This window comes from Manis javanica, chromosome 3 (genome assembly GCF_040802235.1).
Source record: "Manis javanica isolate MJ-LG chromosome 3, MJ_LKY, whole genome shotgun sequence".
Lineage (NCBI taxonomy): Eukaryota > Metazoa > Chordata > Mammalia > Pholidota > Manidae > Manis > Manis javanica.
In genome coordinates this window covers 35,828,061-35,852,202 of record NC_133158.1, presented here as the reverse complement: position 1 = coordinate 35,852,202, position 24,142 = coordinate 35,828,061, and the positions used below count along the sequence as shown (strand labels likewise).

The 24,142-nt window shown below is 54.0% G+C and overlaps 2 protein-coding genes across 4 annotated transcripts in view; one reads left to right on the top strand and one right to left on the bottom strand.

The window, feature by feature from the left end:
- CFAP92 (cilia and flagella associated protein 92 (putative)) overlaps nt 1-2,805 on the top strand; it is a 73,121-nt gene extending 70,316 nt beyond the window's left edge. Inside the window, exons 11-12 of the mRNA XM_073231111.1 lie at nt 2,005-2,166; nt 2,666-2,805. Coding sequence (XP_073087212.1) covers nt 2,005-2,059 — 55 coding nt within the window. The 3' untranslated portion in view covers nt 2,060-2,166; nt 2,666-2,805. The remainder of the gene's footprint in view (nt 1-2,004; nt 2,167-2,665) is intronic.
- A 1,462-nt stretch (nt 2,806-4,267) lies between these two features.
- ACAD9 (acyl-CoA dehydrogenase family member 9) overlaps nt 4,268-24,142 on the bottom strand; it is a 48,145-nt gene continuing 28,270 nt past the window's right edge. The window contains exons 3-18 of one of the 3 annotated variants that reach the window (XM_017675940.3): nt 22,918-23,019; nt 19,639-19,745; nt 18,546-18,646; nt 17,635-17,713; nt 16,651-16,825; nt 14,563-14,636; nt 10,632-10,707; nt 9,193-9,263; nt 8,822-8,941; nt 7,486-7,614; nt 7,257-7,336; nt 6,680-6,806; nt 6,309-6,386; nt 5,701-5,829; nt 5,188-5,260; nt 4,268-4,764 (exon numbers count right to left, since the gene is read on the bottom strand). In XM_017675940.3, coding sequence (XP_017531429.3) covers nt 4,664-4,764; nt 5,188-5,260; nt 5,701-5,829; nt 6,309-6,386; nt 6,680-6,806; nt 7,257-7,336; nt 7,486-7,614; nt 8,822-8,941; nt 9,193-9,263; nt 10,632-10,707; nt 14,563-14,636; nt 16,651-16,825; nt 17,635-17,713; nt 18,546-18,646; nt 19,639-19,745; nt 22,918-23,019 — 1,622 coding nt within the window. In that variant the 3' untranslated portion in view covers nt 4,268-4,663. Of the gene's footprint in view, nt 4,765-5,187; nt 5,550-5,700; nt 5,830-6,308; nt 6,387-6,679; nt 6,807-7,256; nt 7,337-7,485; nt 7,615-8,821; nt 8,942-9,192; nt 9,264-10,631; nt 10,708-14,562; nt 14,637-16,650; nt 16,826-17,634; nt 17,714-18,545; nt 18,647-19,638; nt 19,746-22,917; nt 23,020-24,142 lie in introns of those variants that run through there. The other 2 variants (XM_017675941.3, XM_037023806.2) reach the window with 2 other exon arrangements.

The window sequence follows — 24,142 nt, the reverse complement described above, 5'->3', positions numbered from 1 at the left end:
CATCCCTTGTACATGTAAGTTGCTAAGATCTTGGTTCTAGGTTACTATGATACTAAATTTTTCCTGGTCCTTTTTAGACAAGAAAACTTTACTGAGATACTGGACACCATCACTTGCCAACTTTGTCAAGATGCTCCTGGGTTTTCCTCCTTGAAAAACCTGTAAACCTGAGACTATGCCCTCACACTTAAATGGACATTTTGCCTGGATATAAAATTGTTGGTTCAAGTATACTTTATCTACTTGGTCACAGTACTGCCGTTAGGGAATCTGATGTTCAATCAGATGTTTTTTTTCTTTACAAGTAGCCTGCTTTCTTTCTCTGGAAGTTTTCAGAATTTATCATCATTTTAAATCTCACGAAGTGTTTCCAGGCATGAAATTTTCCTTATCTATTCTGACAATCATTATTTTTTCAAATCTTCCTATTTTCACTTTACTCTTCCTTTCACTTTACCCTTCCAAACATCTATTTACATGTTTCTATTTCCATCCTCTAAAGTCAGAGTTTCCAACTTTATCATTTTATGCTTCTGGGAGCAAACCTCCAGATGAATTTCAGCTCACCCGTGCATTCTACAGCTGTTAATCACTTCTGCAGTGTGTTTCAATCATTCGTGTCCTTTATTTCAAGTATTTTTATATCCAACATTTCTTTGGTCTGTCTTCTTCATATTGATAATATCCTCACATGTCTTTTAGGAGTGATTATTACATTTATCTTAAATTCTTACCCCATCCCTTCCAATAATTGTGCTCCACTTGTTTGGTTTGTCGCCTGTCTTTTGCATTGTACTTTTCAGGCATATGGTTACTTTGGTTGTGAGTCCAGATTGGCCCCAGAGCAGAGAATCCCAGGCATCCCGAGCTCATGGCCACCGTTTTCATTCCTCCAAGCCAGGCTTTCACTCAGAGCCTCAGCTTCAAGGAAGTGGCAGCCCGGGAAGGGGAACTGTCTCCCCAGCTGGTGACCCACCGGCTCTAGGGTTTGGAAGGAGCAGGACTTTTTACTTTTATTGATGGAAGGCTCTCAGACCAGCCTTCCCCCTGAGGACAACCAGGAAAACTGGAGAAACTACTACTACACATTCTGAAGCTGTTTATAGGCCACGCAGGATCCTGCCTCGGATGGCCCCGCCAGCAGCCACAGGGAAGGCGCTCGCAGGCCCGGGTGTTGTCCCCTGTCCAGTGAGCCTTCTCGTGGCCTCCCTCTGCCCTCCGTACCTGCTGCCACAGGGCTCCTGCTGCCTGAACAGACTCCCTCCCATGTGTGTGAATTAGATTTACTTAGTCCTTCCCTTGATTACTTTCTATTTTCTTGTAGAAATTCCTCAAAGACCCCAAAGTCGAAACACTTGGGCATGGCCTAAAGACACGGTGACTATGTGAGTGAAGGTCACCATCACCACCACCTTGAGCTAAAAAAAAGCTTTTAAAGAAAAAAAACAGAAGATAGTTATTTTGCTGCAGGTGAACAGGCCCACAAAGGGGCAGCTACGCTGCACAGTACCTAACCAACTCAGAGTGAGCTTTCTCTTCCTTTCCTGCGTCCCAGGCACTTCCCTGCTACCTTTTCTCTTTCCTCCAGGAAGCCCACAGACCGTCCTGGGGCTCTGCAGAGAAGGGGGTGATACTCCCCCACACACTCAGCCCTGAAAGGCGAGCGCAGTCAGGGATGTTGGTCCTTGCTGCTCTCTGTAACTTCTGCTGCAGGCACCAACGCTTCAAGTCTCTCCCACTTCTGCCCACCTGAGCCACAAGTTCTAGCTGTGGCTGGATGCCATCCAGTTACAGAGACCTCAGGCAGATGTGTCTGGTCCTCTGCATCCCACCGTGGATAGCTGGGGGCCCTTTGGCAGGGCTGTGATGGCCTGGCGGCTCCAGTGTTCAGGAGCCCAGACCCTGTACCCCAGCCACGGTCCAGGGATCACACCCCTGCATACGAACTGACAGCTGGGGCTGAGGGGGCCTTGTGTGGGTAATGGCTGGTGTCTCTTTCTTCAGAAAAATATCACGGGAGCCTACCAGGTCAGCAAGAAGTCTCCAAAGTCCACGGTGAAGGTGATCAGAATTTCAGCGCCTGCCAACAATGCTGCCTATAACTACAGTATTCAGACCCCGAATTCCACAGAGCTTGCCAAGGAGCTGTATCGAGAGATGGCCAAGGTGGGTGTGTAGAGAGCAGGAACTGCCGGTGTGCACGCTCCAGCTGGGGCAGCGGCTGCTGGCCAGCCCTGTGGGCTCTTCCCCCCAACCATCTTGCCCTGGCGGTCAGCGGGTTGCTCCGGTGTGCAGAAGAATGGCAGCCAGCCGGGGGAGCAGACGAGGATCCGGTGCAGGGTGAGAGAGGTACACCCATTCCCACGCTAGATGTGACTCTTCCACTAGAGCAGAGCCTCGGCCTAAAGTCACAGGTTCCCCACCTCAGGGGCATGTTGCTACAGCAGATTAGGAACAGCTGCCGCCCGGGAGGCAAAGCGTTGGCTTCCAGCGCACAGCAGCTTTAGAGAAGGGCTCCTCTGTCAAAGGGCACAGCTCAGTGAATCTGAACGCACTGTTGGTGTGGTCAGATCTGCCCTGCCCTGTTTCTGGCACCTACTTAGAAACCAGAGGGGAGTTCAGCCCTGCTCAGGTCTGCTACCAGCCACACGTTCGCCTCTTCCAGGAGCCGAGGAAGCGATGCACCTACTCTCAGGATTACCTCTCAGCCATGGTGGAGCCTCAGGACTCAGAAGAGGAGGAGAAGAAAGCCAGGAAGAAATCCCGGCAGGCCTGGCTAACAGCCAGTGGATTCCAAGTGACAGGTCTTCACAGCACAGACAATGACTGTCACCTCAGGCTGCCATCCACTGGCTCTGTCAGAGACGTGAATGAGGTCCCTTGGGAGGAGCAGGGTCCGGGTGGGGTGTGCACAAGGATCTCCCCCTAACTTAACTGTCTCTGATTTAGGAATGGAGGGAAAACGCACTGTTGGCTAATGTGCTGGCACCTGTGCTGGACCAGGAGCGGTGGAGCTGGGACCGGCGCTGCCAGAACTTTGACCTCTACATGAAGCCAGCGCCTGTCCTGGACCTGCCGCTTTCTCCAGCACTGAAGCCTCTCACAGGTAACATGAGACCTGGGCAAAGCGGAGCCTGGGGGGCAGTGTTGTGTGCAGGCAGTGCCTCTGTGTCTTCAGCGGCACCTGTTTTGGCATAGATGTCCCAACTTCCTATGCTTGGACAGCAGGACTAAGAATGGGTCGGTATTAACAATCGAACTTGCTGTGTGACTTTGGATGGGTCCCTTCACTGCTCTGGGCCTATAAAATGGGGCAGCTGGGAGACACGTCCAAGGGATTTCTGACCTTCCAACTCCCGCACTGCTTCAAGACACTGCCCTCTCCTTCTGCTGGGCAGGGAGGGAGCCTGGAAGGGTGGGGTGGCCACACCAATCCGTCCAAGTCCCGTTTTCTCCCCTTGATCCCTTTGTTGGTTAACAGAGCTAGACCCTTAGTTCAGGCATAAAGACAGGAGTTTACCTGACAACCCTGTGGGCAGAGAAACCTTTCCAGGAAAGCAAGATGAGACAGACCAAGGTTTTGTCTCCCCTCCCCACACCACCTTCAAGAGAGATGCAGAAAGGGACACTTGCACCGGCGGCCTTCGAAACTCCACGGGCCAGAGTGAGAGCTGCTGCTGGCAGGGGGCTCACCTCCGGGAAGCCCCTGCAGCCGCCCCACCTGTACGAGAGGCTAAGTACTCTCCCAGTGCTTCCATGCCAACCATGTACTTTGTGTTCCTTTGGAAAGTTACTATCACAGTTAGAGTATTGAAAATGTTCACCTACGCAGGGCAGTTACCAACACCCCCTGAGCAGAATGCTCAGGCTCCTCTGACGTCAGCAGCGAAGACATAGACTTTTGGAGGAAAAAGAGAGCCTGGTTACTGCCTCCTGCTCTGGGGCAACAGCTGTAATGGGCATTTTCAGCCCCAAACCACCCCGAGGTGGACAAGAGCTTGATGCCTGCTGCCCAAGCACAGTGGGGACCCAGTGTATGTCAGGACACAGCAGAGTCTGGAGGAACCCGAAGGCTGGGCAATGACACCTCAAGAGCAGAGGCGAGGATTCCTAACCCTGGGGCCCCACTCTGGCCCCTCTGCCTGCAGGGCACTTCTTGGAGGGAGAGGACGAAGGGGCCTGGACACCAGCACCAGAGGGTGGCCCCTTGGGGTCAGGGTGCTGTGATCCATCCTGAGGAAAAATGGGATAGTAAGGGCTAGAAGGGTAAACACAAATTGCCACTTTATATTCTTGGCGGGTTCCTGGTACATGGTTAAGTGTATTTTGCTCCTAGTGAGAGTGTGCAGGCTGGAGGAAGTAGTATCCCTGCCACCTCAAGCCCGTTTCCACTGTGATGTCTCCTGAACTAGCAGATTAGCCCCAAACCCAAGGTCTCACGACTGCACTCTCTCCATCTCTGTTCAGGGCCTGGCGTCCCGTCCAGCAGCACCGGCAGGCTGAAGCCTGGAAGAGGCTCCCTCAGGCCAGGAGAAAGCCCTTCTGGGGCCGAGGGGGGAGAGAGTTCAGCATGGGAACACCCCGAGTTCTCTGCCTTCTGGAAGAGTCGAGAGTTGTCTGGCACCGGCCGTGGCCTGGGGCAGCAGGGAACTGTCCCTCTGCTTCAGGACACCCTGTCCAGAGGGTGGGTACAGACGTAGGCTCGCTTCTCTAGGATCTGCTGGGACACTTTCTTAATCTGTTCATCTAGATTTTCTGGGGCATCTGGAAGGGGAAAAGAGGAGTATGTGATGCTTCTGCACTGTGATAATACACATTCTTTTCCCCAACAAAGTCAGCCCACCCACCACGGCACTCTGAGGTGAGCCTGCTGCCTACCCCCCCGAGGAAGTGACTCTGGGCTGCAGGGAGAAACCAAGGACAAAAGGCTCATCCTGTTATGCCCTAGGAACCTCAGATCTTGTGGGGAGATGGCACTTGCTCAATAAAAGACCCATGGCCCTGTGAAGGAGCCATTTCTTCCCCTCCACATGGTCTAGGCCCTCTGGCCAGGTTCATGCTAGCTGGAGTGCAGGGAACAGGCCGCCTCAGCTTCCAGGCAGCAGGTGGGGGGGTCCCCAAACAGCTCACCATCCACAGTGACCTGGAATCAGACCCTTTCCTCCCTCTCCCAAGACATTTACTTACATTTGTCCAGCTGAGACAGGGTGAAGAGATTCTGGTAATAAGCTTCCAGGCAGAAGATGTTGGCCAACAGAACCTGCCAGAACCAAGGTCAGACAGGATGGTCCTGAAAACCCTGGGGTCACTGGGCCATTGGGCTCCCTCGCTGATGGCTGTTTCCAGGAGCTCAGTCTGTCAGCCAATCCGGGGGCTTGGCTGGGGTCAAGAGGCCTGCCCACAACTCAACCGCAAATTCTACTTCCAGCCTGGACCCAAACTGGCTCTGTTCCCAAAAGCAAGTTACTCAACATCTCTGTTTCCTCCAATATGAGAGGGACATCAGAACTCTCGTGGTCGTGGGCTACTGTGGGGCAATGCACAAAGACCTGGTACACAGTAGGTGCTCAGTGAGTGCATCTGGCCTCGCCAGCAGGGTGGAGGGCGCCGGGTTTGGGACCCCATCACTCAGCCACCCCAACCACCAGGACTCATTAAAGTGGGGCAGGACAAAGCTGGCAGGGGACTGGGCAGGTTCACCTCATGGTCGTGGTTCCGGAGCCCCAGCCGGATGGAGCGGCTGGCCCGTGACAGCACGGCCGTCATGCCGTACAAGTTGATGAGGATGTTGGCTACCCGCTTCAGCACCAGCTGCTCCTCCACAATAGTCTGGGGACAGAGGCCGGAGCTGGAGGACCCACTGGCACACACAGCCCATCCCTGAGCCTTACAATGGCCATGGGAGGCTGGCACACCAGTTGCCTCTGTTCTCCCTTGTCTGCCTGTCTAGATGTGGGCAGGGGTCAAGGTGAGACCAGGTCCCCAGAAACCTGGCTGGGCCAGGGGCCAGTGCTTACGTGCTCGCAGCACCCTCAGCAGCAAGAGCCTCACGGATCAGGCCCCCAGATGTGGGCCAGGGGGCTGCCCACTTCAACTCCAAGGAGCCTCTGGTCACCTCCAAGGCTCCCCCCACCTAGCTGAGTGGCCCCTGGGACTGGCAGCCTCAGCCAGCCCCCGTCCCCCCTCCACAGTGACCAACATTTCTTTCTAGGCCTGGTCCCTAAAGTGGTCTCTTGGCAAAATTCCCCATCTCCCTGACCCCCAGCTGGAGGGCCTCCTGTCCCCCTGTCTGGCGGGAGCCTGGGCACCTTGCCAAATCGGAGCAGCAAAGTCTCCACGGTGCGGCCAAAGGAATACACGTTCTCCTCAAGCTTGTTGGCACTGTCCTGGAACACCAGACAGAAGGACTCGGCTTAGCACCTCACCCCATGGTACCCCTCCCATCCCATCCAGATGGACATGGCCGGGGACTCGAGGCCTAGGCCCTGTGACCAGGTGGGGCCATCCTCTACCATGTGAGGGTAGAGATGGAGGCCATGAGGTGCCCCTTGGACTGGCTGGTCCTCCCCAACACCCCTGGTCACATCCCCTCTTGGAAGGAGATAATGGACAGGAGGGTACCCGGATGCAGTGGGGGGTGAGGGTGGGACAGGTGCAGCTGCTGGGCTCACTCACTCACCCCAACACTGGGGTGCACAGCTCCGAGCTTCCCTGTCAGCCCCAGGTCCACAGTTCGGCCCAGTGAGTCCTGAAGCCTCCGGCTGACAGTCTGAATGATGGTGTTCACATTGCCCTGCTTAAGCTCCCTGCAGGAAGCCCATGGCCTCAGGCCCTGCTGCTGGTTCCCGCTGCCCAGCAACGCAGCCCCTGGGCACCTCACACCTCAGGGCAGCGACCCCTCTGATCACCCAAAGCCATAAAGGGACCAGCTCTCATTCCCTAGTTTCTGAAAACCCAGCTCCTGCACTTTGGAAGACAGAAGCTGCCAAAGGAGGCGGTGAGGGCTTCCCTGGGCAGCTCCCTTCCAGCCCCACTGCTCCAGCAGGTAAAGGCGAAGCTCAGGAGCCTGGGGTGCACGGCCCTGCACCTAATGGCCCGGGCTTCTGCACCGCCATCCCCCCACCCAAAACCTGCAAGTGAGCTGAGCCATGTGGGCTGTACCGCCTCCCCCAGCACGGCAGCCCCTCCTCACGCTGCCCCAGGACGTGCCTCTGCTGGGCAGGGGCCTGAGGAACAGACAGCGGGAATGCACCTACTTGACCCGCGTGGTCAGGATGCGGCCAGCGTGCTGCAGGCCCGTCAGGGCAATGTACATCCGGAGAACCTCATTGGTTCCCTGTGGACAGCAATATGGAGGTCAGAGGCCACTCTGCTGGGGCAGCCAGGGCTGGCTGAGTGACCAGGAGGGCACGGCTCACCAGCCGCAGAAGCCACTGCTTTGAAAGCAGCCTCACTTGGGGAGCAGGGTGGGTGGCAAGCACTCACCTCGAAGATGAGCAGGATGCGGGCATCGCGCAGGACACGCTCATATGGGAAGCCCCTCATGTAGCCTGAGCCCCCGAGGATTTGCAGCGCCTCACTCACACACTGCCAGGCGCCCTCCGAGCTGAACACCTACGATGGGCCCAGGGGCAAGGTCAGCATGGGGTTGCCGGTCCAAGTCCATTCCAAGAAGGGACTCGGCCACGGGGACTGAGTAGCTGGGGAAGTGGTGGGAGGCTGGGTGTGGACCCAGGGTTTGGGATGAGGCCAGCCAGGCAGGGGCCCTGACACAGGGTGGCCTCAGGTGAGCCCTGTTTCCTTCCTCGGCCTCACTGACCAGCTGTGATTCCTACCTCCCACTGTGACTCTTCCTACCTCTGCGTCTCCCTTGGGGTGGAAGGGCGCACTGCTCACCTCCCACAGTTGGGGGACTCTTGTCCTTTACAGCCCACTCAGATTCGCCTCTGGAAGCCTGACCCACCCTTGCCACCCCGTTCGCCGGCAGCTTGCCCTCTGCACTTGGACCACCTGGCTGCCCCTGGGCCTGTCCCCCACATAAACACGTCTATCCACATGTGAGCGTGCACACTGCCATGCCCATCTCTAGGCTGCTCATGGGCCATTACTGCATGGTGACTGCCGAGGGGCAACGGGAGCCTGTGTGATCGAAGGATGCAGAAGCCCCCCACATCCCCCAGGACAGGGGTCAGCGCAGACCACACACCCCCTACGGTCCTGACTTCGGGCAGTCTCCTCCTGACACAGTGTTCACTTCTCTGAGCTCTCACACTTCTCCTTGCTTCTCTCAGGAGACCAGTTTTAAAACAATCTTGGGGACCAAAGCACGGTCGTCATCTTTTATACTATAGCTGGAAATGATACTTCCTAACCCAACAAAAGCACAGAAAACACTAGTATTTACCTCAAATGCTTCATAGAAGGAAATTTTGACACCAAAAAGTAGGAAAGTCATATGCTCAGAACAAAAGACACTCCTTTCCAAGGAAGCCCAGCTCTATTTTATATTGCCAGGAAGTCCTAATACGTGGCCCCTTTTCTCCTTTTGCTATACACCGGTGATCAACTGGTGACAACTTGGCACCTATCCTGCTGGGGAGACACTGGCTCAGTGGACACAGTCCTGGGCAGCTTGCCCCATGCATTCTGGCCCGCCCAGCTGCAGCCTGAGGTGTGCCGGGCACATGGTGCACATGTCACAAATACTGGGCCGATGATGAGCTATGAGCTAAGGAGCAGAGGGAGATGCCAGGCAACACTGGGGGTGGGAAGGCACAACCAAGGAGCATTTCCACCCCCCATCTGGCTGTGCCAGAATCACCTTCACCATGGCAGCCTCGATGGAGCAGTCAGGGAAGCCTGGTTGGTCTAGCATCCCCGCAGTGAGGTAGGCCATACTTTCCATCACGTAGGCCTTCTGAGCCATCAGCGCAAACTTTTCCTGGGGCATTGGAGAAAAACAATCAAGAAATGCTTTGTGTGTGCTGAGACCCAAAGCTGCCAGCCAGTGGGGAAGGTCACTGGGACTGAAGCCTCCCTGCCTGGAGACAAGCCCCAGCACATATCAGGCAGCCGTGTGCGACGCAGGTCTATTGTGTCCTCAGCCACTAGCACAGAGCCACCAGCACAGACCCTGAGAGCACACAGCACACACAGATGAGTCCAGCAGGTGTGGGGCTCAACCCTCAGTACCTGAATTAATCCAAATTCACTGAGGCTCTTGTTAAACTGCTTCCGCGTGCAGGCATATTCAGCAGTCATTTCTGAAGCAGAGCAGAGTAATTAAAATGATTTTCTGGCTGTCCTAGACTAACTTCCTGGGGCTAACCTCCGTACCCTTCAAACGCTCAGGTAGGAACTTTGAGAAACAGGCCAGCTAGGCCCAAACGCCAAGAGATGGCACCCCCCCCCACGCGTGTCTGGGTCAGAGCAGGGACTGTCCACCGTGAGGTGCCTGGGTGGACAGAGCCAGGCCCACGGAAGCGCCCCGGCCGGCAGGAACAGCCCAACTCCCAAAGCTGACCGCCACCAGAGCAGGAAGGCAGCCTGTTTGGAAAACTCGGGCCCTCTAGGAATATGGGTGTGGACATGCACTGCGCCCTGGGCCCAGCTCTGACAGCTCCAGAGGGAACGTGGCTCCTCCCACTCTCCTCCCCCTTTCCCAGGAATGGGCTAGTCACGAACTGGTCCCTGCAGCAGGCTCAGAAGGTAGACAGGTGCCCACATTCACACATTCCTGGGCCTCGGGATCTCATCAGAGGTCCTACATCCTTGAGGACAAGCCGACCATGAGAGCCCCTGTGAGGCTCTTAAACTGAGTTTTCCAGATGTGGAAGCAAAGGCCCAGAGGGCTGTAGGGCCTTGGAAGCAGCTCGGCAAAGTGAGACAGGCCCCAAGGCTGCAGTCTGAGGGGTCCACCTTCAGGCCCAGGTGCATCACAGACCCTCGGAGCCTTAGTGTCCTTCTCATCTGTAGAGTGGAGGTAGGAGCCCCCAGCAAGGTCTTCCTGTTGCCATGGTACCCTGAACTGAGGAACTTCCTAAGCACTCAGTGATACGCCAGCCCCTGGGGGCCCCACTGCAGCCAGGGCCCTGCAGGCCCTTCCATAAGGCTAGGATGGTAATGACACCCCGTGCCCAGAAAACCCTATAGGGCTGTTGTAAGTTCAGTGGCAAAACCCAGGTTTCAGGTGTCAATACTATCGAGACACAGGAAGACAAGAGACCGAGGGATCTGGCTTGCAGATCCAGCCCTGTTCCTTGCCCACTGAGCAGAGTCACCTACAAACAGGGCCTGGTGACAACTCATGTGCGGCTCCCACCTGGTGTGCGGCTCCCACCTGGTGTTCACTACCGTGCTCAGTTCTTAGGGGTCAGAGCAGCAACCCCTCCCAACCTCTGACAGTGTCCACTCTGCCCCTCCTCTGACCCTCTATGAGAAGGTAAAGCACAGGTATAGAAACGTGAACATGAACCTTTTGGGGGCAGACAGTACATTCTTTGGTCTAAATGGAAGCCTGGGTCCTAAACTTCAGCTGGCCCACTGGCCCGGTGGCTGAGGACAGGGCAGCGGGCCAGAAAGGGGGCTGCGGGGCAGGGCTGCCACACAGCAGCCCGTGCCGACTCACCTACCAATCAGTCTCTTCAGCATCCCAGCCACAGCGCAGCCCATGCTGAACCGCCCACTGTTGAGGATGTTCATGGCCACCTGCGGGGACAGCGGGCAGGCCCTGAGGTCCCGGCCCCTTGAGGCAGCTACCGGGGGACTGCGGCTGGGAACAGCCACGGGCTGAGCACCAGGCGTGACACACCACCCCAGCACTTTGCCTGTTTTTACCAGAATGTTTCCTGAAAACAAAAGGTGAGTCTGTACCAGCAGCTGGGCTGAGTTCCCTATCCTGCCCGTCCTCATGGGGCTGGGACAGAGCCCAGTCCCAGTGCTTCAAATGACAGCCATGTGGTCACTGTGATGCCTCTCACAAATGTCCTGGGGTTGCCCTCCACCCAACAGAGCTGGACAACATTCCGGAAGGCCAGGCCGATTCTCTGAGTCCTCAGGGAAGGGAGTAAAAACTAAAACTTGCTGCAAGCACCTCTGACTTTCCTACCAAGGCATCAGCGTCATGATCCTCGTTTCACAGATGAAGGATCTAAGGTTCAGTGTGACGAGGTGACCCTCCTGAGGTCACACAGCAGGCATCCATCTGCCACCCAGACACATGCTCTCTCTAGGGATCCAGCCCCTCCCACTGAGACGATGTTCAGACAGCGGCGTGCCTCCCTCCACCCCAGGACCTGCAGCATCACCTGCTCCACCCTCTTCTCTCCTTTCCAACCCTACCCTCCTACCTAATGCAGACGGTGAGCAGTTGGTGATGAGGGACAGGCACGTGCCTGTCTACACACACAGCTTCCGAAGTATTCAGGCACCCAGACTCATGGCGGCATCCCCTTCAGACCCAGAGGGGCGCAGAGGCAGACAGCTGACTGGGGAGGGCTTTGGTGTGTCAGGGAGGTGATGGGGGCAGCAAGGGCTTTCAAGGAGCCCTGGAGCTGGTCCAGCAAGCCATCCGGGGAGCGAGGGCACACCCCAGGCACATGGTCAGCACAAGGCTCCTGACAGACAGCAGGGACCTGCCAAGACTGCTCAAGCCCACTTGGCCTGTTAGGAGGCCTCAGAGGCAGGGCTGGCATCTGGGCACAGACAGAAGTCTGCAAACCCCATAGTTTTCCTAAAAGCTCAATATCAAACACACTGCTTTCCACCAAATGCTTCCTTACATGTGACCTGGATGGCAACAACATGCAACTGAACTTGAATTTATGCTCGCTTATGACCCTGAATAGGAGAATATCTCAAAACAGACCCTGGAGGATGATGGATGGTGGAAACAGGTGCTCCAGCTACTGCAAAGGGCAAGTGCTCAGGCCCAGGGGACTGGGAGGCATGGGTGCTGGCTGGGGGAAGAGGCTGGAGTAAGGCCCCTGTGGTGTGACATTCAGATCCTGCCCTGCTTCCTCCAGGAACTTCAGACTGTATGTGTCCCAGGATACAGGCAACACGGGCCTGCCTGGACCTGCAGGACTAGGAAGAGGAACTAACTCCCCACCTTCATTCCCTCTTCCCAGATGGGCTTTTGAAAGCCACCTTACAGTTCAGTGAACAAAATCTGCTTCATAGCATCTTCAGAGGTTATGCTTAACCTCATAAAAGAAAAAGAAGGAAAAAAGGATTTGAGACCAGGTCTTAACTCCCCAGAGGATCAAAGACCTTGGGGGCTTAGGCCCATCTACAGACAGGCTCCTGGGCCAGGCAAGGATGTCTACTTACCCTGGGGCCCTCTCCTCTGCCCTACCACTGCTTGACCACAGAACAGCTAGCTCCACTATATGTATTTTCCACTACATCCCAGAACACAGTTTTTCCAGCAGCAAGATACTGTGCTCCGTCGCTAGGGGCAGCCCTGTGCTGGGCTCCCTGCTCTGCCCTGAGGTCTGACTACCCAGAGGAAGCAGCTCCTACTCACATTCAGCCACTCAATTTTCACCTGCCTCTGGTCACCACGATCTCTGGAATCTCTGGTATAATCCCAGTCTTTAACATTTAGACTAACTGGCAGGCAGGGAAGGACTTCAGAAATCTATTCCTTCTGCATGCGAAAGCAATCATTTCTACCTAACACAATGGAAAACAGTTAAGTGTGGTGTTGGGAAGGGGCATTCTCACACAACACTGGAGCAGCAGGCAACCTGTCAACTTATGAGCACACCCTCTGACCCAGTGATTCCTGGGGGTGGTTAAACTCAGGAAAGAATCAGACAGGTGTGTAAAGAAAGATATGTTCAAGGATATATACCATGCAGTGTGGCTCTGAGTAAAGGAAAAGTGGAAACAATGTTCAATGCCCGATCCTGGGAATATCAGATGTGGCATTGCCACACGAAGAAATTGTATGTGGCAATAAACACTAGTGATATACATTTACCAGCACAGAGCAATTATTAGGATTTACTGATAAGTGGGTAAGTTCAGGCTGTATTACCCACACACACCAAATAATTAATGATGTGTACTCATTACAAAGATCCACAAAGATAAGCACCTAAAATGAGAACAGTGAACGACAGTTCCCTTTGTTCCGTCCGTCCACCTCTGCCTCTATTCTCTTCTCTGCATGTATCTTTTGGGTCACACAGGTAACACACAAGCCTGCTGCTGTGCACACACTCGCCCCTTTTGTCCTCCCACTGGCGCAGCCCTCTGGCTGACAGGTGCTGAGCCACCCCGTGCCAGGAGCTTTGTCTGAGGTGTTTACTGGATTCTCAGGACACTCAGGAGGGGCTGAGGGACTGCTTCGATGTCTGCTTGCTTCACAGCCAAGGTGGGTGGTGAAGATACCTGCCAGGTCACCCAGAAAATTAGGCCAGGTCATCAGTTAACAAGACAAATGGGCCAAAGGTTTGAAAAGACATTTCTCCAAAGAAATGCAACCAGCCAGGAAGCACATGGAAAGATGCTCAACATGGTTGGCCGTCAGGGAAGTGCCAATCCAACCATAATGAGAAGCCACTTCAACCCCCGGGGAGGGCCACCATTCTTCACCTGAACGGTAACAAGCATAATGCGTATGTGGAGGAACCGGACCCTACTTTGTGCCTCTACACTTTCCTTTGCCACATGGGAAACGAGGGCAGTTCCTCAGCGAGGCAAACATACAGTCACCATCTGACAAGCAGCTGTACTCTAGGTGCAAAACACTAAAAACACGGCTCACACAAAAGCTTGTGGGTGAACGCTCATGGCAGCAGGACTACTCAGAGCCCCACAGTGGAACCACCCAAATGCCCACTAGCTGGCAAACAAATTCAGTGCAGTCTGGCCACACAATGTAGCCTCATCCCCACTCAGCCAGGAAAGGAGTGACACGGGCTGCAACCCGGATGAACCCTGGAAACATGATGCTCTGTGTGGAAAGCCAGACACACAAAACCACACGGTTTCCCTTTATATGGAATGTTCAGAGTGGGCCAGTCCACAGCAACAAAGTACAGCAGCCAAGGGATGGCAGAGGGGAGGCGAGAAGGGGTGGGGTTTCTGTCCCAGGATACTCTACAATTACAGTGGTGATGGTTGCACAACATAGGGAATGGACTAAAAACCATACAAGTGTACATTTGAAAATGGTGTATTTTATATTATGTGAGCTATCTGTCAAGAGAGAACAATAAATCTGACTCCAAGAAAAAAATATTAGGGCAGGGAGTCAGGACCCAGGCTCGTGCATCCAGAGAATCTGAGTGGCTTCAGCGCCACCAGCCTGCCTTCCTGCGCTTGCTGGAGAGGAGAACCCCATCCCTGCTCACGGGGAACGAGGAAGAGCCCTGGTCCTAACCACACACGCTGTCTTCTGGGAGCCAATTATGCCCAGTCCCCACTTCACTGACTCCCCTTCAGAGAGGGTGGTCACCTGGCAAGCCCAGGCTGGCCTGCTCCCTGCAGGGCCGGGATAGGATAAGCTGCACCACGCAGCTTCGGGGCACCGTGGGGCTGCTGGCCTCTCACCTTAAACCCGCCTCCAACTTCTCCAAGGACATTCTCCACTGGCACCCTGGTGTTTTCAAAATGGACTTCACAAGCTAAAAAACATGAAATGGAAGGCCTCATCCGACAAATGCATGGCACGCTGCACTTGACCCGCAGGCCTGCAGTGCAGTTCCCTCCTTCTGTCTACATCTGCTAGTAGGACGGCACAGAGAGGCAAGCTCCCTGCCCACAGGAGCTCCTCCTTGGTGTGGAGATAAAACACTAAGAGATGACAGCATAATGTGGAAAGTGCTGTGACTGAAATAAACAGGGCACAGAGAGAGAACAGGAGGCCGGGGCTGCGGAGGGGACCTCTGAGGTGCGGGGGGTTTCTACTGAGGGTTCATGTCAGACTTTGCTAAGGGGACATCTAGCAGAAGTCTGGGGGACGTGGTGGCCTTGACTGTGCTATGCAGTCAGCTTGGCCCTGTGTGAAGGTGCCTGAGCAGTAGGGGAAACCCATGCAGCAGGTCTGGGCCCAGCTCCCCACCCTGTGAGGGAGAAATAAGCGCCTGCTGTGGCAGCGGCATCCGGGGCTTCTCAAGGTTAGGGCCATGCCAGAGGACGGAGGACTTTGCAGGGAGGAAGCGCCTGGCAGCGGGAGGGAGAGCGCTGAGAGGCAGGCACAGGGGGGATAGTGGGGCAGGGGTGAGGGGAAGCGGGTTTCTGAGCTGGGCTTTCTGAAGCAGCATGTTGCTGTGTGTTATGTTTTATAAATACTGCAGATCTCAGCACTCATCCTGGTGGAAGGCAGGTCAACACTCAAGAGCGGCCAAGCACAACAAGCCACATGTGGGCCAAAGGCCAGGCAGGCTGGTCTGTCATCTGCCCACAGCTGTGCTTGGTGCCTGGGTGACAGTCAGCTCCCTACCTCTCCCACCACTGGGTTGCTCACGGCTCTCTGTACACGGCTGCGGGGCCAGGCCCTTCTAATGGCCTTGTTCTTCATGGGCTGCTAGGTATGGAGAGGACCCCACTGCCCCCTCTGACCGCATCTCGTGCCACCTCGAGAGGCCACTGCACAATCCCAGCGGGTGCCACCCACCCTGATGCCAGTGTGGACAGTGCCTCCCGGTGGTGCACGTGGGCAGCCCTGTCCCTCCCCCCACCTTGGGCTCTCGGGCCGCCTCATCCCCACCCAGCACACCAGGCTCTCTCCTATCTCAGGACCTTTGCACACACTCCTTTTGCTACCCTGCTGGAATACTCTGAGGCAGCTCTCAATAGGCAGTGCCGGTGTGGTGGTAATGTAGGAACCACAGCTGTCAGCACCGTCCTGCCTCCATGTGACCCAGCATCTGACACATGTTGGAGCACTCCTTCTCAAGACACATCACAAGATGGGTCTGTTATCACCCCTTTCCTTTCGGTAAGGAAACTGAGGCATAGAGAAAGAAACTAGCTTGCTGGAGGTCTAGCTTCTCAGCAGGGAGCCAGGCCAGAGCTCAGGGCCTCTCACCCCCAGGCCGGGCTGCTATTATGACAAACACTGCCGTCCAGGCCACAGGGCCCCTGAAGATGAGGTGGCAAACCCAAGCGGGGCCGGAGGGGCCATGGGCAGCATGCAGTCCCCTGCAGCACAGACATTCCACGATCTGAGTGAAGGGCCCAAGGAGTGGCGTCCAGGGAGGCCCGAGGCAGCAGAGTCGAGGGCCCCTTACGGGACCGGCCTTGAGTGAACCAACTGCCCCAGGCTGGTCTGGACGGGCAACAGGGAGGGCGAGAGGGAGGCGGTGGCTCCAGGACAGTCGGGGCTTCCTGTGACAGAAGAGCTACCTGGACACCTCGCTGTCCTTCCTAGGGTCACTGCTGCCTCCTGCCCAGAGCCGGGGGCTCCAGGAGGCCGTGGTAGGTCCCCCAGGCCCGGCCCACTGTGTAGAGGTGCACAGCCAGTGCTGGCTGAAATAATGAGTTAACAGTGAGGAGCTCATTTGCATGGCCATGGAAGTGTCACTGTGGCATTAACTTGACTTTGCTAAAATCCTTATGTGGAATGAAAACTATTTAAATTGCATTGTCTCGAGTTTGAATGGGCCTGAAGGGACTCTGTCTGCGCAGGCTACCTACTGTTGGAGCCGCGGATGCCTAACTTGTCCTCGGGCTTGCCGTTCGTGATTCCGCCGAAGTTCCTCTCGACTATAAATGCTGTGATTTTGTCTTTCACTGAGTTGTCGGCATCAGCAACCTGGGTCTTTGCAAACACGGTAAAAATATCAGCCAGTCCTCCATTGGTGATCCAGACCTAGGGAAAGAGAAAAGCTCTGGGGACAGCCACCCCGCCAGGCACCATCACAGCCCTGCCTGGGCCCTGGGACGCCCTACATCCCACAGGCCAGACACAGGACAGCCCGCGGCCCCAGGTAAGCCAAGCCTGTGGGGACAGAAGATGGCTCTCCTGTCTGCCCAGAGACATGGCGGCTGTATGTGCAGAAGGGAGGCCAACGGGCCTGAGCACCAAATCACCAGGTTCCTCAAGAAGCAGGAGGGAGGGCAGGGAGGGCAGAGACACAGGGCCTGTTCAACAAACTGCAGTGTATGAGACCTATCTGGATCTTGATTTGGGTAACTGAGGAGCAAAAATGTTGGGGATGATTAGGGGAGTTTTGACTAGACAGTAAAAAATGACTATCCACTTTTCCAAGTGGCAATGGTCTTGTAGAGACGTAGGCTGCTATCGCCGCAGATGCAACCGGGTCTGGCGATGCTGGCCAAAAAAACGTGGCTGGTGGCTAATGGCTAATGGCTAATGGCTGCTGAGCAGGTGGCAGGAACATGCTAGTTCACTATGCTCAGCTTTTGCACATTTGAGATTCTGTGTAATAAAGAACTAAAAATCCAACACAACAGCAGCTCAGGGAGGGAGCTGGTCTAGGTGTGACCAACGAGGACACCTTCGTTCCAGTCGTGGTTCTGCCACCAAGTGCGCAGAGGATGTGCCAGTCACTTCACCTCTGTTTGCCCCAGTATCTTCCCCGAAAGGAGAGCACACGGCATGGTGGTGCATGGTGGTGAAGGCTGCGAGGAGGGCCCCGGTGAGGCCACGGGCTGTACCTTGGAGCCGTTGAGGACGTAGTGCTTCCTGTCCTCACTCAACGTGGCCCTGGCCTGGATGGAGGCAGCATCACTCCCACTGCGGAAGCAGAAACAGGTGGTGCAGGGTCAGTGCTGGGAATCCAGAATGGTTTCCAGGGCTCCCAGTGGAGGTGTTCAGAACTTTAAACACAGGAGTTGGCAAGCTTTGAAGATAAAGGGTCAGATAATAAATATATTCAGCTTTGTAGGTGGCAGGGTGTCCTCAACTCTGCTGCTGTGGGGTGTAAGAGCAGGTAGAATATTCCAGTAAAACTGTTTTCAGGAACAGGCAGCAGGCGCTGAGGCCTACTCCTGCTTTATCACATGACCACTTGCACTCAGGTCTGAACGTGGCAGTGCCTGCTTGGAGTGGGCTTCTCCGAGCTCTTCTGAGGAGGGTTCAGGGCACCTGGGCTCCAGGGTGGAGTGTGGTCCCAGCAGTGCACCTGCCATCACAACAAAGCCTGGGTCCTGTGCCGGCCTGGTCAGGCCCTAGCTGTGTGATCTGGGGCCAGGGACACACGTCACTGAACCCCAGTTCCTGGTATGTTAAACGGGAACAATACCACCTGTCCTACATACTCTGACAGGTACTCTGAAGCCTGAATCTATTATCATATATAATGTGTGTTGCAAAATACAAAAAAAAAATTATTTGCTAGGTGCCGTCAGGTATGTTAGTCTGTTAAGTCTTGCTGGGACAGAGAAATAAGGTAAATATAAGAGAACAAGAAGAGAACTGGCAAGAAAAGTTGCTAAGTGGACTCTCTGGAAATTCCAGGGAGGCAGAAAGGAAAGTCACCACCTCTTTCACAAAAACTACAGCCCTCACCCCAGGGCCCCCGGGAGATGCTGTGCACACCATGGGGAGCCTCCTGCGAGGGACAGACCTGCTCAGCTCCGTCAGGCAGAAGGCGGCGATGTGCTCACCGGATGCCAGTCTGGGCAGGTATTTGGCCTTCTGCTCCTCGGTGCCCACCAAGATGATCCCCTAGACAAAGCACACAAGGCTGACATCAGCTGCGGGGAGAAGACAGTGTGTACGATGTGCTTGCTGCACGTGGGCCTTTCTGGAGAACATGATTACTACGTGCATGAGGGGACATCCCGAGCTCAGCTGGCAGCCTCAGGGAGAAATGGACAGGGGATGGCTGCCTGGCCTGGAGGACAGCGGCCGTCCCCAGGGGTCGGACTCGGGTAGTTTCACTGCTGTGCCTCCACTTCCCAGGGGGTGGCCCTGGGCAAGGGACGTCCCTGCTCTGAGCCTCCATCTCATCACTGACACACTGGGGGTAATCCTACCCAGGGGAAGGGGTCTGGGTGATAAAATGTGGAGACGCAGTTGTGCCAGAACCACAGCTGGCATAGGAGGTGCTCAGTCAGGGTGAGAGCTGCCCCGCCCTGCCAAGTGGAGAGTCCCCTCTTCCTGAGGGACTGCACAGTGACCACATGCTCTTGGGGGTAGGGGAGAGCTCACTGCTCATTCAGCACCCTTGATCTCTACATTGAACAAAAACATCCGGAGTAATGGGACTGTTACTAAGAGCTGTGTGACCCTAGCCTTGCCCAGAAATGCTGCAGGCCCAGCAGGGTAAGGAATACGTGCGCAGACTGCAGGGAGGACGCGTCTGGCCCCGGGAGAGCGACTCAAGGGCTGGGGGAGGCTGCCTGGCAGCCCCAGGAACAGGCAGCTCCACAGAGGCGGCAGCACCTGGCCCACGCCTCAAAGGATGTGTCACAGGTGGTGGGGACAGGAGGAGGGTTCAAGGGAAGGGACAGTGCAATCAGAGGGCTGTTGCTCGGGGTGCTGGGGAGGGTGTGTGCACGATGGAGGCTCTGCAGGAGCAGCCCGGGCCCTCCTCCAAGACCCTGAGTCCACAAGACCCATTCCCTTCTGGGTGAAGGCGAGCAGGCCTCTGGCCTCAGTGCCACGTGCGACTCCAGAAGACCTTGAGCATCAGCCAGAAACTGCACACACTTGACCTTGAGGCCAATGGCCTGATGAGCTGCCAGGGTCACGGCGATCGACCCATCCAGGCTGACGATTTCCCCCAGACGTGCATACATGGTGTTGGAGAGGCCCAGGCCACCTGGAGAAGGAACAGCCCAGCTTTACTTGAGGTCCAGCCCCAGATTCCTCCTGTTACAGGCACATGGCTTTAGTGGTTTTTCTGATTATGAAGTAATGTCAGATTACCTACCATTAAAAAAAATCACCAAACGGAAAGGTACCAGGAAAACTGCAATCACCCATAAACCTACCACACAGACATTCCTGTGCATATCCTTTCAGCCTTTTTTCTAGGCAGGTACATATGTATTTCTAATATAAAAATATTTAATACACAATAAATCAAAATATCTCTATCTATGCTAGATTATTTAATATGGTGTGAATATCTTCTGCCACAAATACAGATCTTTACAAACGGGACAACTATCCAGGCCCCAGTCCCAGTACCCTGGACGTCTGGACAGGTGTCCCCGCCGTGGCAGTACTGACCCCTCGAGTCGGGCCATTCCTTGTCGTGGGGACGGTCCTGTGACTGCTGGATGTTCAGCAGCACCCTGGGCCCCTGCCCACTGCAAGCCAGCAGTTCCCGCTCCCCCCAGTTCTGACAACCAGAAAAGTCTGTAAGGTGCTGCCAAGCGTTCCCTGGAGGGCTAAACTCACCCTGGCTGGGCAGCACCCACCGCTCTAGGAGTACAAGACAACATGATTAAAGAAACAAAGCCCACCGGCCTTGTGTATCTTGTATTTCATCTTTAACCTCTAGAAATGGCCGGGTGGGCTTATGTGCACCTTACAAATGACAAACTGAGGCCCAAGGTCATGTGGCCAACAAGTCAGTAGGGCTGGGCCTCGAGCAAGGGAGCTGGCCTTGCAGCCACTGCCCAACTGCAGGCACCACTCACACGCAAAGGACACTGCCTGTACCCACCTCCTGCCCTGTTTCAATCAAAACACTTCCACTCTTACTCATTTCATATCCTGAGGCAGACAGTTTTGTTAAAAAAAAAAACAGGCGGATGCTTTCCTCTCAAGAACCAATCACTAAAATCACAGGGGGACAGCAGTCATCTGAGGTCAGGTGACAGGTGCGTGGAGACCACTGATGGGCGGAGGGGTGAGGGGCAGGAAGGGTCCATGTATCCAAGTGGCACACAGGGACCTGGGGGGGGGAAACCCAGGCTCAGGGGGCAACAGGAAGGCCCTCTGTTTTCCAGAACTGTGGTTTCCAACTAGTCTCAGGAAAATGCCAGACTGTGAACATTCACCCAAAAATGTTTGGGCACAAACATGAGGCTGCTGTTGCCTTAATTTCTCAAAGAAGGGTAAAGAAAGAAAGAAGAGAGACAGAGGGAGAGCCAGGCAGCCCCAAACTCATTTCAGGAAAGGAAGAGCAGTTTCACACCAGAGAATAGGACACAAAACAAGAATAAGGGATATGGGGTGGCACCACCTCATACCAATCACCCCTCCCATATGTGCTAGCATAAAGCACATGCATGTACCAGATTTACACAGAGGTTGTTTCGGAGGGGAAACTGTTCCATCAATCAAGAGAATTTTAAGAGGAGTTTTCAGGCGAATACACATTATTACTAACCTGTCTGTGTTCAGTAGCTTTCTTCTGCTACTGTTTTCTCCAAGCCCTGTTTTTTTTTAGCTGAGGATGGCCCAACCCGGACTCTCCAGCCCTACCCCGCCATCTTTCCATTTTAATACTCCACACCGGTTGGCAGGCACAGAGCCAACTACCCGTCCCTCGGGAGTTACACTGCTGACAAGTCTCAGCTCTCCAAGCAGAGCTCAGTCTTGCCTCCCGAAGCAGCAGCCAGAGTTTAGGCAGGAGATGGGGCTGCAAAGCTTCCCTTGCAGAGAGCACAGCGGCCTGCCCACTAGGGGCAGCAGCACCGCTGAAGCGCTTGCATCTTCTGCAGATGGGCTGATTTTTCTATACGTCTGGACATGTGGAAAGAGGTATTTCATTGGATGACAAGGATGGACGTCATTTAATAGCTTAAAACACTGCAATAAACATACATGTAAACTAAGATTTAGCTTAATGAAAATGTGCCTCAGGTACACACCCGGCACCACACTAGTCTGCCCTGAATTTTCATTTTGTCTCAGACTGGACCAGCTCTGGGCCAGGTACAAGTGGGAACTTATTCTACAAACACTGAGGGTCCCCATCCTTGGCGGCAGCAGGTGGGGGGACAGCCGTAACTTCAGTCTTTAGAAGTAAAGCAGGCAAGGACACAACATCAGGAAAGCTCCTGGTCTCTGTGACTAGCTGTGCAAAAACCTAACTCATAACCTGGCTGGGAAAATGCCCCAAATATTAAACCTCCAAACGGCCAGCTCACAGCCACAAAATATGCCAGCCCTTAGAGCACCACCACCAGCCGTCCCCCCTGAGCTCCTGATCCTCAGCTGAACAGAGCTGGAAGCAGCCCCAGGGAGGGCTCAGAGAGTGGTGGGCGCAGGGGGCAGGCTGTAAAGCCCAGAGCCACATGGTGATTGCACAAGGACCTGAGAGTCAAATAAATGGTGGGTGGATGTGCCCACATGCACGTACATGATCACATCCTTCCTGATTCTTTGAAATGTTTTCCATTCCTCTCTCCCGACATAGTTCTTGCCTGTCTCTTTAATCCCCACTGAATTTAGATGACCAACTCTAGATTAGGCAGAAGGGAGACAAGCTGGAGGGACTGGCCACATCTATAAAGCAGAATTACACTGGGATCCTGCAGAGAAAGGCAAGGTCTTGCATGTGGGACTGAAAACATCACTGTCCTGATCCAAGAATTAGAGGGACAGTCCAAAGGTCAACGGACCTTGCTTGAAGGTTCCTGCTGATCAGATCACTGCCTCTATAAGCTTTACTCCTCTGCCCCAGGACGAGAAGCTGGCAAACGGCTTCCCAGGGGAGATGACAGGGCATCAGCCAGTTTGGCTTGGAGGTGACACACTCCGCTGCGCACAGGGATCCAGAAGGCACATATCCGGCGGTGGGCCTCATCCACTCCAGATGAAGAAAGCACAAAACCCCACAGCTCTTCCTGCTCACAAGCCCCCGAGTCAACACACACTTGCCAGCCCACAATGTGCATTTGTATGAAGTCCAGCAGTTTTATGACTTGATCTGGGACATACTGCATGTAAGGGCCACCTTTCCCAAACAGAATTCTTTTCAGACAGATCTGAAGTGCTCTTGTAAAGCCAGAGGGGTGCTGTTTTCCTTTACTTACCATATTCTTCTGGGACTTGCATCCCGAAAAGCCCCAGGCTCTTCAGTTTCTCTAAAGTTTCCTCTGGGATTTTCCCCTCCTGGTCAATTTTTCGAGAGTCCACTGCCAAGAGAAAATATCTTGATTTAACAAAATAAGAGCTATGTGTATGCCAATAAAAGTAAACAGAACAATTTTTGTATAGCCTACAATCCCAGTGTCAGAGACTTCAGAGCTGAACACCGTCCCGTCATGGCCATTCAGCATACGTTCAGTTTCACCGAATCAGCCCAGCAAGAACTGCATTTTGAACAGTATCAGGCAGCGCTCTGTTTCTTGATCTGGGAGCTATTCACATGGGTATAGTCGTTGTGTGAAACTGCAGTGGACTGTACAGCTATGGGATGTAAACTTCTCTGCAGGCAAACTAAGCCTAAAATTCCTTTTTCATTACAAGTAACTTCTAGAAAATTAGAGAGTAAGTATTCAACTCCTAGAATTATCCCACACTGTCAGGCTAGAAAGCCCGCATCTACCTGGTTTTCAGAAACCATGGCCTTTTCACTCAAGTCCACAGGTTCTGAGGACAGCATGGTCTCTACACCAACACTCACGTTCATTAGAGCAAAATGGAACAATCACTGGTTTATAACTGTACACTTAGTGTGTATACAATTTTACACATGTGGTCTCTACACCAACACTCACGTTCATTAGAGCAAAATGGAACAATCACTGGTTTATAACTGTACACTTAGTGTGTATACAATTTTACACATGTCAAGCTACTTAAAGTGTTCTTGAAAACTATCAACAAATTAAACTTCATTACTATTATACCTTTAAAAAAATCATACTTAGGATTATACTTATACATAACTTATACTTAGGAACTTTTATACACATGGGTCACTAATGAGAAATACGCATTTCTCAAATGGAGTCCAAACCCCTCATTTTCAATTTATTTTTTCAATGCTATTGACATATGTAATTAGCATACCGTAAACTACTTTCACAATATTTCACTTTAGTACTGACATCTGCCTATAAAACCATCCCTGCACACAAAAATTCCCTTTTCCACCAAACGTTTCCTTACACCCTTTTGCTATCAATCCTCCATCTCCATCTCCATCCCCAGGCGAGTGCACCTCTCCTTTGTGTCCATGGATTAGTTTGTTTTTGAGTTGGATGTGAAAGGAATCACACAGCACATACTATTTTGCTCTGGCTTCTGTGGCTC